This window comes from Lepisma saccharinum, chromosome 4 (genome assembly GCF_977018435.1).
Source record: "Lepisma saccharinum chromosome 4, izLepSacc3.1, whole genome shotgun sequence".
Lineage (NCBI taxonomy): Eukaryota > Metazoa > Arthropoda > Insecta > Zygentoma > Lepismatidae > Lepisma > Lepisma saccharinum.
This window is the reverse complement of record NC_139232.1, coordinates 44,298,687-44,315,959: the sequence shown is the minus strand read 5'-3', so window position 1 is coordinate 44,315,959 and position 17,273 is coordinate 44,298,687. Positions and strand designations below refer to the sequence as shown.

At 34.5% G+C, this 17,273-nt stretch overlaps 1 protein-coding gene across 2 annotated transcripts in view; it reads left to right on the top strand.

Annotated features, from left to right (window-relative positions):
- Positions 1–15,640, top strand: part of if (integrin subunit alpha inflated) — a 198,509-nt gene extending 182,869 nt beyond the window's left edge. For both annotated transcript variants that reach the window (XM_083120450.1, XM_083120449.1), the window contains 8 exons: positions 2,893–3,089; positions 3,907–4,147; positions 6,609–6,778; positions 7,247–7,422; positions 7,743–7,834; positions 8,198–8,659; positions 9,372–9,599; positions 14,770–15,640. In XM_083120450.1, coding sequence (XP_082976576.1) covers positions 2,893–3,089; positions 3,907–4,147; positions 6,609–6,778; positions 7,247–7,422; positions 7,743–7,834; positions 8,198–8,659; positions 9,372–9,599; positions 14,770–14,865 — 1,662 coding nt within the window. In that variant the 3' untranslated portion in view covers positions 14,866–15,640. The remainder of the gene's footprint in view (positions 1–2,892; positions 3,090–3,906; positions 4,148–6,608; positions 6,779–7,246; positions 7,423–7,742; positions 7,835–8,197; positions 8,660–9,371; positions 9,600–14,769) is intronic.
- Positions 15,641–17,273: the final 1,633 nt, after the last annotated feature.

Sequence of the window (17,273 nt, the reverse complement as noted above, 5' to 3'; positions counted from 1 at the left end):
GGAAACCCCTATTTTAGCGTCAACTTTCGAGTTGGGAACTGTTTACATTTCAGGAATGTCTCCTTTTCTTTCCTTTCCTCTGGAGGGGATATATGTTTCTTATCACTGGTTGACCACAACTTCTCCCTCCTCGTGAGCAACCCTCAGCACCGCAAGCTTGCAGGAGGGGAGGGGAAGGTCTGGTGCTGGTTGCTTGTGGGAGAGAGGGAGAAAATTTAGCATTATGCATATGGAAGAATTACTTTACTTGTTTTCTTGCGAATATGAAACTTTGTATCGCACAGAAACATATACAAATGGAATGAGGACAGGTTGATGTCTTATCTAGCTTAATAATCAACTTTGAAAACTGCTTCGACCTGCCACATGAGGAGAAATTCTTACACGCTTGTACCCCCACGTTTTTCTTCAGTAGCATTGCCCATTCCGACGATATTCAAATAAATGCCCACATGGTGCATAACTGTATCTCCTCGCCAAAATTTCTCTGCCAAGTATGCAGTTTCAAAAATCTGCACAGTTGTAAAAAAACTGCCATGATTTCACTGTGTGTATGAATGTTGTGTGGTCTGCTATATAATCTAGTTATGCCCATGAATTTTACCTTGTCATTTGTATTACAATCAATTAAATAAATAAGTCTTAGTAGAACTATCAGAATGTAAATGAACTCTGGCATTCTTAAACCTGAAGGTTTATTGCTCCAGTCTTCTATCTCTCCCTATCCTGGAGAATAAATCCACTCTTGGCTATCCTTACCAATTTTAAGACTCTTGCAAACTTTCTTACCTTCTTCCAGGCATGCTACCTACTGAAGCCTTCTTCATTTAATTACTCTAATAATTTTTGGGGATTAATAGGTTATGCAGTTCAGTATTCTATACCTTACTCCACTCACCTTTGCTTAATTTCTTTTAGGGTCATACATCTATCTGAGGATTTTCTTATAAAAACTCTTCATTTATGTTTCTCATTAAGTTTAACAGACCACATTTCACTTCCATGCAGAACTGCAGTCACAATTAATGTGTTGTATACTTTAACCTTTAAATTTGTTTATGTTAGACCAGACAATGAAAGGTTATCAATAGAAGGCAAGTAACATCCATTACATAAATTAAGTATGCTTTAATAACTTTTTTTTTGTTAAAATTAATCCTAAGTATTTAGTTTTAAAAACTGATTTTAATAGATTATTATCTGTAATTAGGCATTGATTGTTAACTAATACTTGGTTTCAGCCTGTACACATGATTTCTCAAAAGCATTCGATTGCGTGAACCATGAAGTTCTACTCGCTAAATTACACAGCATTGGGGTTAACGGCATATCCCATGATTGGTTTGCATCGTACCTTTCTGGCAGGAAGCAGCGTGTACAAATCAGAGGCAAAAATAACTGTTTCGTCTGGGTGGTTAAACATTCAAAATGGAGTTCCCCAAGAAAGCATTCTTGGACCTCTCCTTTTCTTCATTTATGTAATGGACTTACATAAGAGCCTCTCGCATGCGCAGTTTCACTAATATGCCGATGATACTCAGATATACATACATACAAGGATAGAAGAGTTCTCAAATGCATCACAGCTACAAAAAGACCAGAACGCCATAAGTGAATGGTCACAAACTAACTTACTAAAATTAAACCCAACCAAGTCAAAATTTGTCATAATGGGAACAAAATTTCTGGTTAAAAAGCTTAGCCAAAACACAGATAACATGATTCTCCCCAAATTGAATAGCCACCCATTAAATTTAGAAAATACTGTAAATAACCTTGGCGTTGTCATAGATTCCCACATAGAATGGTCAGGTCATATTTCAGAGCAGATGAAAAAAAACCAACAAATCTCTTCGAGCATTACATCACTCGAAAAATATTGTAGAAATATTGTAGGCATTGAGGTTAAAAAATATTGTGTGAGAGTCTAGTTTTATCATGATTAATCTACGGAGCCACAGTTGCTTACAATGCAAGCAGCTCCATAACTAATAAGCTACAAAAGCTACAAAATGCATCTATAAGATTCATTTACAAGCTGAAAAAAGGGACCACATTTCGAAATACTTATTCAATTTGAATTGGCTTAACACCAAGAATCTCGCAAAATACCAATTATTAACTTTAACACATAAAGTACTAGGCAACAAACAGCCTGCATATCTCTTTGAAAAACTGAACACAAATTCGAGCAGACATGAACATGTAACACGATGAAAAAAAATATTGTCAATCCCAGTACATAATACGACCACCTACGGAAAATCATTTACCGTAACTGCCACTAAAGAATGGAATTCCCTTCCAACCTACCTAACATCCATCAGAAACCATAAGCTATTTAAAAAGAATCTCAAACAGTATCTACTGGCAAGGCAGCGAAATACTTAATCACGAGCAACTTTTCATTCATAAAAATACTCACTGTAACATTTGGCAACTGTGTGCATATAAATCTTATAATTTCATTATTTTATTTCACTTCATTATTATTATTATATTTTTCATTGCTAACAATTGACTTACTGGTACATTATTTAATCTTTCACCCTTTTACGTTTCTTCTGCCTTCTTATCTCCATATTCTGAGAGTAAATTGAGAAACAGAAGTTAAGTGTCTCCTTGTTTTAACCCATCATGAATCATCTCTCTCTCTCTCTCTCTCTCTCTCTCTCTCTCTCTCTCTTACTCTCACTATGTGTGTGTGTGTGTGTGAGAGAGAGAGAGAGAGACCTACATACAGTACATACATGACTTTTTTACTTTCTGTAAAGCAAGATCTGGTATGTGTTTGAATTTTATGATTTTGTGAAGTGCATGTTTTCAACCTATATGCATACATGAAATTATACTACAAGCACAAATATTTATTCCAAATTTTTTACCCTCTAGCCTGGTATAAGAGATAAATTATCATCAATGGAAGCTGAAATACGTTACAGTCTGAGAGAGGCTGGACGAAGGAGAAGATCTTTGCCTCCAGTGCTTGATGTAACAATACCTCATGTTGAAAAGGATACTCTATCCATTCAGAAAAATTGTGGTCAAGACAATGTATGTATACCAGATCTTCAAATGGCTGTTGAACCGTGAGTATAAATTATTTATATTCTGCATGCAAATGAGTTGAATTTACAAATACAGAATAAGTTAAAATAAAATTTGTCAGATAACCATGACAAGTTTTTTGCAAACATAGTGCATAAACGTTGTACTGATATGATTTTCATAAAATATTGAACTGCTTATTATAAATAGTAAATATTTGTTTAATATGCACAATATTTGTTAAAAATTCTACTAAGCTATGTTTTACTTACAGTTCATATATTTTGTTTCTGATATTCATTACTATTTAAGTGGGTCCCGGGTTCGATACCCGATGGAGGCACAAGTGGTTCGGATCCCACTTTAAACTGTAGGTCCAGTCCCGATTAGCCTTACTGTGTATAAAGTGGACTTAAAACACAAACTCAATCAATTAATCATTACTATTCAAGTGTATTATAATTGCATTAGATTTTTCCTTCCTAATGGATCAGTTGGTTTTGTAATGCATTTTTAATCAATATAATTCTGAAAAAAAAAAAATGTAATAAGTATGAATTTTATTCTTTCTCTCCAAAATGTCTTGTACCCAATTTATTTGATATGAAAGCCTACATCAAATAAACATGTACTTGAATATCTCTTGTTTTTGTATCAAAAATGATTATTGTGAAACACTTATTTTAAGGTCCTGGATTTTCCTTCATTATGCGTTCAATCTTTGTGGTCCAAATACAGCAAAATGTTATAAAATTTTCCTAGATTTTACATTTTCCCCCATTTAAAGTTTTTCACACTGGTTCACAGAAAATGTAAAATACAGAATCCACTATATACATTTTTATATCTCTTTTATAGGGGTGTCAAAAGATTCCTGATGGGTTCAAAGACATTTTCTATTAACGTAACTGTTCAGAATGAGGGAGAAGATGCCTTCGAGGCAATGTATTATTTGAAGTTGCCTGAGGGAATGAACTACAGCAAAGTTGAGAATTTGGTGAAAGACAGAGAAAGGCATGTTTTGTGTTCTGCTCCAACTCCAGAAACAAACAACACATTGGTTTGCGACATAGGGAACCCTCTTCCACAAAACAAATTGGTGAGTTATACTTCTATTTGCATAATTAAAAAAATATTTGTAATAAAAGTTACTCATTGCTGAAATGCCTATAGAATTTACTGATTCAATATAAAATTGCAAACATAAACATTTGAGAAATTTAATGGGTCAGTAATCTCTTTAATTAATTAATGCAATTAGGAAACTGGAACAGGTCAGTTTGTTCATCAAATTCAGACCCATAGCCTGGCAGGGGTCGGAAGGAGCTCACCCTGGCACTGTCATCAGCCCCTCCCCCCTCACACGAGGTAAAACTATTTTGTGTAATTTGTTTGCAGTGAAGAGTGAAAATGAAATGTACACAGCAGATATTATTTTACTCACAACTTGATGAAGGATAAATTCACAGAACAGCAGCTATTACATTCATTCATCTTGTTTATGAGCGGAAGTCTAAGTAGCTGCAAGTATTTAGAAGATTCTCTAGACTTGAGAAGAAAGTTCTTTCACAGGGAAGGTTCTTTATTTGTACCTTTGCTATCCCTGTTGCAGCCTCCCCTTTAGACATCTGCATCAAAGGTCAAGAACTCCCAAGTTTTGCAAATGAAGGGGAGTTTTATTGCTTCGGCTGGGGGTAGAATGTACGGTAGGCACTATGATTGAATATTGTTCATTTCTCTTGTATTGTGTCATCAAAAATGGTATGGAGTATGCAGTAAGGAATGATGTCAGTAGCAGACAATTAAGACTTGAAGAGATGTTTTAGAGGGTATAGAAAAATAAACTGTAGTATTTATATTACGTTTATATTAACCTAATCCCCCCCATACACACATAACGTTTTTTCATTTAATACTGTTAAACTTTTGAAAAATGCATTTGGTTTATAAAGTCCCCCCTCCCCCTGATAACCCATGGGCCCACCCTGGAGATCAGTTCTAGCTACGGGCCTGATCAAATATTTAAAAAAAAACATATTTCCCTCGGGGATAAAAAAATAAGCTAAACCTTACCGTTACACACTGACTAAAATATAAAGGAATACAAAGTACATGGCTGCCCACTGGCCTCAGTTGCAGAAATAATCAAGTCAGTAAAGTGATTAGCAATTTTTGAACATATTGTCCTGGGATATGGACCAGGTGAGTTCTGAAAAAGTTTTTGAACTTTTGAGAGCTAATGCCACTCTCATCTTCAGGGTATTAAGGTACAAACAATTCTCTTGATTCCAACCTGAAAATACTGGTGATGTTAATTTCCTAAGGCTAAGAAACCTTTCCAGAACTCACCTGGTCAAGATCCCAAGAGATAATGTTCATCATTCATCAGCAGGAAAGCTTTAAGACTTACTAGCAAGTTTTACCAATAACCAAAAATGGTTGGCAAAACATAAGAACATATCGTTGAACAATGGTAATGTTGGGCCAACATACTGAAAACTGAAGTATAGATAGATTTGTGTTCTGATATATATAATTTATTGTGAGACCAAATATAAACTAGTAGAAATTATTTGTGTAAAATAATAATAATAAAAAAAAATCACAGCACTTTCTCATTCCCATGGTACCATTATCTTCAAGGTACCTTCAAGTGGTACTACAAAACAGTTTCTAGAGTTTGCTTACTTTACCATCTTTAAATATGGAGAAACTAGTACTCACTTTTATCCGCGAAGCTGTTTCTTTCTTTTTCGATGGTGGCAGTGGCCACTGAAATTAACCAAAAGAGAAAAAACAGCTTCACAGATAAAAGTGAGTACTAGTTTCTCCGTATTTATATATTATCACGTCTCTCTTTTCCCAATTATGAATTACCATCTTTCATGTCATTGTTCTGCACATTACATTCTTCATTTTTGCATATATAGATCTTGAACCACCTTCACAAGAATACCTGTAAGAATATTCTGGTTCTGCTACAACTAAGCAGATAAACCATGAGCAATTCCCAACACATCTTTCTCCATGAACTTGCGAGTCACTACGGTGGAGATGAAATTTGTAAGAAGTATATTTGGGAAGACTAGAAGAGATAAAATAAGGAATGAGGAGATCCGACAGACAGTGGGGGTGCTGTAACTGAAATATTAAAAAATTAACACTGTTACATGTCACTTATTTTACATTACAGCACAATCTTGAAAGTTGTCTTAACAGGAGAAGAGTTTTTGAAACTGATTTTGACTCACTTTTCCATGGTTGGGCAAAACATTGGTAACAACTGTTGGCCCAACATAAGACCAACTTCAATTTGCCAACCAATGTAAACACAACCTTTCCCACGTAAAAACTGCAGTTGGGCCAACAGTTGTGGTTACTTGCGGTGGTACATGAAAAAATAGCCTTGGTTTGCAGCAGCACTGACTCAAGCTACTTTTTCATGCACCACCCAGTAGAGTATCAATTAAATCTGTCTCAACCTCAGCATATTTCTTAATAAAACATGCTGATTTTTTGTATTGATCACATTAGTAATTGATATTATTATTATTTTCTAGGTACATTTCAGAGTTTTGTTGCACCCTTTTTATGTGGAAGGAGAGAAATCTCAACTTGACTTCCAAATTTCAGTCAATAGTACTAATCCAGAAAGACCTCGAGATGCAAGGGACAACATACAGCAGCTGTCAGTGCCAGTTTATGTTAAGAGTGACATCACAGTTGTAGGGTATGTAAATTAACAATCAAGTCTTACAAGACAGAAATTGTTAGATTTTAGATATTTTTTATTTCTACAAACTGGTTGAATAAAGGATTGCCCTGGCCTACTTAGAGAGGTATCATTCTATTGATTCTACACAGTCACCATGCAGATTTACACATCATGCTTGTTTCATTGTTCAAGTTCTTGAAATCTTCAGCAAAAGACTGAACATATCTCTAGAATTTCACCATCATTTATTGGTGTACTATTTTTGTATTTTAATATTATTAAATAATTTCTTAGTTGGTTGTAATTGCCTAATTATTAACTATTCAGAAAATGAATGGAAGACATTGTAACACTCAGACATAGTAAATGATTTTAAATAATGAAACACTTTTGAAAATGTGTCAGTTTGATTGTTGGCCAAAGTTAGTACCATTTTTTGTATCTTTTGAACACCTAACTAATGCCACCATATTCAACTTTTAGGTCATCTTTCCCACCTGAACTCCACTACAATGCATCTCAATATAACTATGTTGATGCTACTCAAGAATCTCAATATGGACCTCATGTTACCCATGTGTATGAAATTAAAAGTACTGGAGTGTCACATGTACTTGAAGTTGAAGCAATTATATTGTGGCCAACATACACACTTGATGGTAAGCTCTTAAACAATTAAGGCAATATTTATTACTTTGATGTAGGCATGATTCATATTTCAAAATCCTTATTTGGATGAACCGACATGTTAGAAGCTTTATGTTCATAAATTTGCATTTTATTGGTGCAGTCCAGCATTTGATAGAAATTTTGAATTTCTAATTATTGTTTGAAAAAAATTAATATGATGACATTAATCTACAAGAGTGTTAAGTAGAGAAGCAAATGAAGTACTATGTAAAACCAATGTACTAAATGTTTTGGCAATTTATCCATACTTCCCAATCCTGTAATATAAACAATTTTTTGTCTTTTGCAGGAGATAGTTTCCTCTATTTGCTTGAACAACCTCATGTGCTTGGACCAATTAGGTGTCAACCAGCAAAACATGTAAATGAATTGAATCTTGAAGTAAGTATTGGTTATAATAATTTTTCTTAACTTCTTCTTTCCCCTATGAAATGTTCTCAAATCAAAAATCGAACTGTTATGGTCAGTACACAAGTGATAATCATGCAAAGTTAATCATTAGAGCAGCTAAAATACTGTGGGTATAATCATTTTAATCATACATGTATACATATTTATCTACATTCCTTTCTTTAACTCCCTCAACTATGAAAAGAAGCACCACCAGGAAAAATACAATGATTGTAGTTATTGTTGACTGTCATTTATTTGTTAAAATATATAAACTCTTATTTATTCTGTTTTCACTTAAATATTACAATGTTGATGCTGACAAAACATTCAAATTTCATTCTTTAATTTCAGTTGGACAAGAGACGAAAAGGAGCTTACAGTTCAGAGAGGTTTAATGAAAATTCTCGAGGTGCATCTGAAATATCCAGTGAAGATGAAAATTTTGAGAATGAAGAAACATTTGTTGAAGAATATGGGAACGGGCATTCTCGAACAACGTACACAAGGACCCATAAGAAGACAACTACTGTTCACACTCAAACTGTAACATCTAGTAATCAGAGTAGAAGCTCTGGATCTCAGCATCTGAGGAAGTATAACTCTTTCGAGCCATCTTCCGATAAATATGAAGATGTACACGACCAGAATCACATAAGGAATACTCGAGACATTGATGCTGAATGGCGGAAAGCACAAAGATGTGAAACTGTGCAGTGTACAAAGATATATTGCAAGGCTGGCCCTTTCACAGATCGGGATTCACAAGCTAGTATTGAATTACGTGCTAGAGTGTCAGCAGAAACTTTGAAGAAGGTAAGATTTTAAAGAGAGGGAACAAGAGAATTCCCCCTCCTTTACATTTTATTTTTCAGGCTGTTTTGAAATTAATTTGAAAAAAGGGAAAAGTTTCCTTCTCTGTGAGGATATTTATCCCATCATAGTTATTTTTTTTTTGTTATTCATAAATATTTTCAATATTAAAACTAAATTTCAAGGTGGAAAAGTGAAAATTGTATTACTGCCATTTCAAATCTTTGTAAAGAGAATGAGAATTCTGACACTGAAAGATACACAAATTTGTATTTTTTAAATAAAACATACATACTCCAGCTGAAAATTTTTGCAATTGCATAAGAATAACCATGGAAATTTCACATTGAAAAAACAAGAACTAATACGAACATTTATTCCAACTACTACCTGCTTTAAGGTTGAGTTAGTTCTTAAAAAAGAGTTATTTTTACTTATTAATTAAGATATATCTGACTCCAGTAGTATGCAATAGAATTCACAAGAAATTCCATTCAAATGTGTTGTTTTTCCAATGAGCTTCTAAATCACAGGAAATGTGGTGTCAAGAATGAAACTACCTATGCTTTGAGTCAATAAATTAATCTATAACACATTGATTCTACAGACAGAGTAGCATTAGCTGTTTATGTTCTACCTATATAATATATATAATATCACTTTAAAGTTCTGTACTCCATGCTTTTGTAACATTACTTCTTGTTCTGTTCTTTAGCTTGGACTGCCTGATATCCGTCTGTCATCTGCCATGGTGACCAGGGTGACTCTCTTGCCATTCAAAGTGAACCCTAACTTCATAGGAATTAAGGATTCTGAAGCCATCACCAGTGTTCATCTTGTAGAAGAGGTTCACAGGAAGGAGGTGGTGCCATTGTGGGTCGTGCTTCTTTCGGCTTGTGCAGGTGCAATTATACTCTTGCTACTGGCATTCTTGTTGTGGAAGGTATGTGAATAAGGTTGTAAATAAAGTACTAATGTTCTTCTTTCTACCCCTTATGCCATTGCAGTGTCGGGGATGCCTCAACCTTACTGTTTCCATTCTTCTCTGTTCTTGGTCATATTCTGTATTTCTTGGAATGGCTTCCCTCTTCTTTTCCTATTTCTTCCACCATATCCTCATATGTCTTCCTTGGTCTGCCTCTGGGCCTTCTTATTTCTGGTCTTGCCTCCAAGAACTGCCTGGATTTCCTTTCCTTCTCCAATCCATTTACATGGTTAAACACATTTCATTTGTCTATTGGCAGCATTTCATCTGTACTGTTGTTAACTTATTATATTCCTTTCCTTTTGTTGGCCAGTGTACACTTCCATACAATAGTATTGGTTCTATCACTGATTTACATATTTGAAGTTTGGTCGTCGTTCCTATTTCTCCATTTCCAAATACTGTCTGGTTTAGTTGATAGTATGCATTATTTGCTTTTCAGACACAATTTGAAACTCCAAGGTATTCATATCTTGGGACCTGCTCAAGTTGTTTTCCATTACTTAAGATTCCTACTTGATTTCTGTTCTGCACATCTTCATTATTTTGCTCGTACTTTCATTTACCATCATACCCTTTTTCTTCAGTGTTTCTGTCAAGTGTTATTCTAATAAGTTATATTGATCTGTTTTGAGGTGCAATCCAATGCTCTGTGCTTGTGATTAGGGATGAACGATATCGTAAATTTTATTCGCGATATATCATCAAAAAAATATAATATCAACAATATATATCTTCTCAATGATATATATTGCCAAATATCATGATGATATATTGTTGACTGACTATATATCACCAACATGATATATATCATCAAAATATCATGATGATACAGTGTTATTACAAATGATCTTTTCGATTACAAGCTTGAATAACTCACGTTTAATAACACTCAGATACATGGAAGTTTTATCCATGGAAAGGGAAACTCAAAAAGTTTCAGTGGTTGGTAAAACTGTCGTGTAGTTATTGATTTCATCGCTAGGGGCAAAAGGAGAGAAAATGGCTGGCAACAAAGACAGGAAGGCTTTTTGTGTGCTGGATTTTCACATGTGCGAGTCTCTGTGCAATGTAATTTTAGAAGGAAGTTTGGTGAAGGTGCACCCAGTGGGCCCAGTATCCGTAAGTGGTATTCTGACTTTAAAGCAAGGGGATGCATCTGGAAGCAAAAGTCAACCGGCCATCCACCAGTAAGCGAGGCAACTGTGGAGCATGTGAGAGAGAGTTTCATACGAAGTCTGCAGAAATCCACCACAGCCAACAGAGAATTAGACATCCCACAACCAACTGTGTGGAAGGTTTTACGCAAACGTTTGCGGTTCCATCCTTACCATCTTCAATTGTTACAGGCCCTGAAACAGGATGACAAAGCCAAGAGACTATCTTTCTGTGATGCATGCAAATCGAAATGGAAACTGATGGTTTCTTCGAATCATTGGTGTTCAGTGATGAAGCCACCTTCCACCTGTCGGGCAAAGTGCACAAAAATAATGTCAGGATCTTGGGTCTGGAAAATCCTAGAGGTTATGTGGAGCATGTACGCGACTCTCCCAAGCTGATTTTTTTTTTTTTGTGCTATCAGCCATGAAAAGGTGTATGGCCCTTTGTTTTTCGACGAGAACACAATCACGGGGATTTCGTACCTACAAATGTTAAAGACATGGCTTCTTCCACAACTGAAACAGGATATCGAAGCTTTAATTTCTCAACAGGATGGGGCACCACTCCATTTCCACTTAGATGTCAGATGTGAACTGAATAGGGACTTCCAAAGAGATAGATTGGGCATAATGGCTGGCCGTGACGATAGTGAACATTTGCATTGGCCTTCACGTTTCCCCGACCTTACACTCTGTGACTTTTTTCTCTGGGGTTTTGTCAAACAACAAGTGTATCAACCACCTTTACCACCTACCATCCAGGATCTTCGTGTTCGCATCACAGAGGCCATTGCGTTAGTGGATTGTCCATTGTTACAACGTGTATGGCAGGAATCGGACTACAGGCTCGATGTGAGTTGGGTGACACAGGGAGCTCACATCTTATACATATGATGTGATGTTCTGAACTAAATGTAATACAAAACTTTTTGATAGTTTTTCTTGTATGTATGCATTGCTTGCATTATAGAATTATTATCCTGTAGTTTACGGTTATTACAAGCATAAGAAAACAGTTTTTCTTTGTGACGTTTCAACAATTCAAACATCAGTCCATAGGAAAAAATAGCGGGGGAAAAATACATCCATGCCAATTCAGAACATTCGTGTATAACAATGGATAACATATTTTTATTTTTTTTCCTGAGAGCACAAAGACTATGTTCTAATAATGAGGATATCAAAAAGAAGAAGAAAGGCTTTTTAATATAGCAAAAGAAAATGGCTTTCACACTAACAGAATAAACCAAATCAAAAAACAAGTCGCAAGAAAACTAAAGGAAAAGAGAAAGATGAAAAATCTGTTGAAAAGAAATGTGTGTGCATTCCATTCCACAAGGGATTCTCACATAAAATTACAAAAATTTTTAGACGTTTTAATTTCAAAATTGTTTTTAAATCACCAAGAAGTTTGGAATGTACATTTAATGAATTCAAAATGAGAAACTCTCTACCAGATGTGGAAACCACAGGAATATATAATATAAGTTGTTCATGTTCAAAAGATTATGTGGGACAAACAGCAAGGAAAATGGCAATAAGATGGCATGAACACGATTTGGACATTATAAATCTAAACCCAAGAACAGGTTTGTCAACTCATATCATCGAAGAGAAGCATTTGATTAAAAAGAGAAGGGTTTTAAAAAGATTAACGGGAAACACAGAGTTGAATGTCTGGGAAGCTTCGTTCATTGCAGAAGAACACTGGAATAAATTAAATAATGAAAATGGTAACATAGATCCAGTATGGAGTTTTCTTTTTCACAAATGGAGTAAGCCACCATCTTTAAAATTTAATGTAACAGAAAACATCAAGAGACTTTGTGAAAACAATGATGAATTTGAATTACCTGATGATATTTGGGATTCATAATTTAAAAAAAAAAATAAATAAATAAATAAATAAAATTTAAAAAATCTGAAATAAAAATAAAACAGACTGCTTTTTTCACAGTTAAGTTGCTATATTACAACAATGTAACATTGACAACATCCATTATATAACGGATTATTTTTGTTTAAAAAATTACTAACCATTGTTATAACTGTATCTTTAGTCAAAATGAAAATAAATGTCTGATGAAAGGAGCGTGTGTTCTCCTGAAACGTCATAAAGAAAAACTGTTTTCTTATGCTTGTAATAACCGTAAACTACAGGAAAATAAAACTTTTTGAGTTTCCCTTTCCATTGATACCACTTTTATGTATCTGAGTGTTATTAAAAGTGAGTTATTCAAGTTTGTAATCGGAAAGATCATTTGTAATATCCCTGTATATCGGTGACACAATATATATTGCCAAAATATCATGATAATATATCATCTAGTTGATATCGCCTGGACGATATCTTTTCAATATCGCGATATCATTTGGATGATACCACTGAAAACACTAATAAAAGTATATAAAATATTTTCGAGGGCTTTGTGTAAGATAATTAATTCACTCTAGTGGAACAAGGTAAAAAGGAATCAACAGAAAAGAAAAATATAATGTGGACATAAGATTTTCAATCTCTGTGAAAAACAGACAACAAAAAACTAGGAATATTTTTAATGTCATTAAAGCACATATAATGCACAGAAATAACTAGATTTTTATCAGCACTCTTCCATCATGGATATGGTCCAGAATAAGCGAGAGTGGAACCAGGAATGACACTTGGAAGAGGCCTTTTTATTCAGGTTTATTGCACCTGGTAAGGAAACTATACTGACGAACATTTGCAATGTTCTATGGTACTATACACAAAAATCGAGCTGTCCTGTAATGAAGTCAGCACATCACACTTCAAAAACAGAGATCATGTGTCCAAGTCCTAGGATATTGTGAACGTTTCTTACACAACATCTGAACATTTTAATATTGTTACTAGCGTATCTTGGATAAGCATGGGATAGATATTTAAGACTTGTATTTTTGACTCTTACTGTCCTTCTTAATGGTGTACATTGATTGTTGAATTCTTCAACCAGCAATGTTTCAACACATGACACTTTTGTTAAGCTATCGTAGAAAATATCAGTTACATGGCTTGGCAAAAAATGAAACATTGGAACATTGTCAATGTTCGCTTATGTGAAATACACAATTTTGTTGTTTTGAAGTAAACCTTGTACTATGTGCAATGGCATGCAGCAAACTATCTGTACTTTCTAGTCTTTATTATGATGCCACAGGCAATGTTAAATTAGTTTATCTTAAATAAGTAAATAAACAATGGAGACCCCCTTGAAAATCACATCATTCATTTTAAGCTTGGAAAATGTTTAAAAAATAAAGAAAAACTAATAAATAAAAAATATGTAAAGTGCTTCAATGTTAGTAATCTTTTCATATGTAAAAAGTCGGTGTGAGCAATTAGAATGCATTGTTGTACTCTCTGTGGATCCACACTTTGTGTAAGCTGTAGTCTGAAAATCTGTTCGTCGTGCTTTCATGGATGAAACCACCAGTTCAATCAAAATATATTTTGCAGCAAAATAGATAACATATTACAATGTTTAATTCCAGATTAAAGGTAATAACAATTACTTATAATTCTCTGAATGCTAGTGAAATGGTTCTACATTAGCATGCAATGTTAATTAGATATTAGCCATTGTCTAGTGCTTTAAACTATATGTCGTGGACGTAATTGGTTAGAGCAAAGGATTTGTAGGAAAAATTACAGGTCTGTCCCAGAATTTTCACCTGAAGATGAAAGAAGAGGTGCTCTCAAAATTTGGTTTTAGAATAAGTACAGTTAAAAGCATTAGATAATGGATAATATCCAATTAACATTCACAAAAGGCAGAAATATGTATGTTTCTGTGAATGGCAGCAGCAAGTCACAAAAATTAATAAGTGATTTAAAATATTTTTCACAAGCAACACAGAATTATCATTATTTTAAACAAGACTGAATTTTAACTGTTAAACATTATAATGGAATACTTAATAAAATTTAAATTTTTTACTTTCAGTGTGGATTCTTTAAACGTAACAGACCTGACACCTCACCTGAGAAGGAGCCTCTGCATCGCAATGGACATTTCCAACCTGGGGACGAAGCTTTGTGACAGTCTGCCAATGACCAGCAGCAAAGTTCTATAATTTCGGCTTGGTGAACTTGGAAGAGATACTTAATATGTGGATTGGAGGACAGTGGTATTCGTGCCATGATAATGAAGCAAACAACACTGCCGACAAATAAGAAAAAAATTGTGAGTGGAACTTTTTAGTTCAGTTGAGAAATTTAAATGTGCCTAGTTGGAAGCCCTAGAAAAATGAGTTGTGCTGTTTGACATTTTGAGTTGTGATGATGTACAGTTGTGATGGCATAACTTGAAAGAGTGAGACAGGATATGTGTTTTGCTGTTTCTGCAATAAAATGAAAGTTGCCTTGGTGAAGAACTAACCTGCAAGTTTTGCATAACTTACCAAAATAGAAAGTAAAGTGCATATTTGTGTTGTTTTAAAAACATATTCATTACAAAAGTCTCATTTTAACACTATTGACAACTATTTTATCCAAAATAACTTATGACAAAGACTCTCACTCAATATACTAGTAACATTTTTTCTTACAACAAATCAATTTTTAGGTCTGTGGTGACTTCTTAATTTACTAAAAACAAAAAAGTCTGTTTATATTTTACCACACCAAATGGTACAATATTTTGTCTTTAAAGAACAAACATAATAAACTAGAAAATATAATGACACTTGAATATCAGGAGAACTATTTGTTAAAAAAGTCCACACTATTCTGGTTGTGCTCTTGTGTACTTCAACTTTGTAAATATTTAATTATAGGCATAAATAAAATACAAGTTGTATTCTGTTAAAAGAAGTAAAATTAATTATGTACACTATGTATTAACTGTGTAATTAATAATGACACCATATATTCAGTTCATATACCTCTGAATAATTAAAAGTGCAGCGAATGGTTTATCAAATATCAATTCCCATCAAATTGTTCATTATAAGGCTACAGTTTATTTTATATATGCAAAATATATTGTTAACATGCTCAGAAGTACCAATTCCTTTAAATGTGTATATTTATTGAAATCAAATAGAAGAAAAATATATACACAAATAAATTGATAAAGGTAGAAATGAAGCCAGAAAAAATTAGTCAAGAGGCAGATGGGATGGGAATATTTCTGGTGGAACAGTCACATTTAATATTCAAAATATGCCCTTGGACAATCTTGTGTTTTCTGAGAAATGGATGTAGCAAATTGTGTTATCTGCATAGCAAGATAGGGTCTGAGCAGGAGTGGGACACTCAGCCTCACAAAGGCAGGGTAAAAGCACCCCTTCTTGGAGTTAGATTTATTTGTATATTTCTTAGCATTGGAGTGTGATGAATAGAGCCCGGAAGTTCAGGCATTGATTTTCATTAAAATAGGCAGGCAAAAAGGCATTTATAATGTGGAAAATAGGCACTAAAAGGCAAAAAAAAATTGGTTTGTTACTTTCTAATACTCAAACATTACATGATATTTTTATGAATATGTGTACAAAATGTTACTTACAGTGTATGCTGGTTGCACATGACTACAAGATGCTTCTTTAAGTTATCAACAGTCATACTTAATCGCCTGTCAGAAAGAACGGTTTTTACAATGGAAAATGATCTTTCTACTTCAACTGAAGTAACTGGGGCGTACATAAATGAAGCTATTGTAGATGGACTCATTTCAAGATCACACTTTTCACCGTTAAGAACATCACCAATTTTTAACATTTTTTCAAAGTCCTCATTAGCTGCCACAACACGTTTGCACTTTTCATAAACAGCCAGTCCCTTTTCCCCCGGCACTTTTCCTAGCTGGTCAACTGTTTCCTGAAAGATCTGCAAGGATGTTGGAAGGGTTTTACCTGTTTTCTCTAGTTTCATAATAGTCTCTGGCAACTTACCATAATGCACTGAAATGAATGCAAGATTTCTGCTGAGATCTGAACAGCACAAAAGTTTTTTCACCTCGGAAATTGAAGCAGCATCCTCTTCTGATAATTGTCCCATCACGGCATGGATCCTTTCCAGGTTGTTTGCATAGTACACTGCAGCTGAAATCCAGGTCCCCCACCTCGTGATAATCGGCTGTGGAGGAAGAGGAAGCTCGGGTGCTACTTCCTTAAAAATCCGACATCTGGAAGGAGATTTCAGAAATATTTTCTTGGTGTTTGAAATTAACTTGTCTACTTTAGGGTACAACATTCTTATCTCTTCAGCGACTCTATGTATGCCGTGAACTAAACATGTGAGATGAATCATGTTGGGGAACAGCACTTTCAATGCCCACGTGGCTTTCTTCATGTACGGAGCAGCATCTGTAATGAAAAGGAGGACATCATTGTGTTGTGATCCTTCTGGCCAGATCAGAACAAGCGAATTTGTGAATAACTGAGCTATTGATGAGCCATTAGCCTTTTCCAGCTCTTCTACAGTCAGATGAAATGACAAGGATGAGGA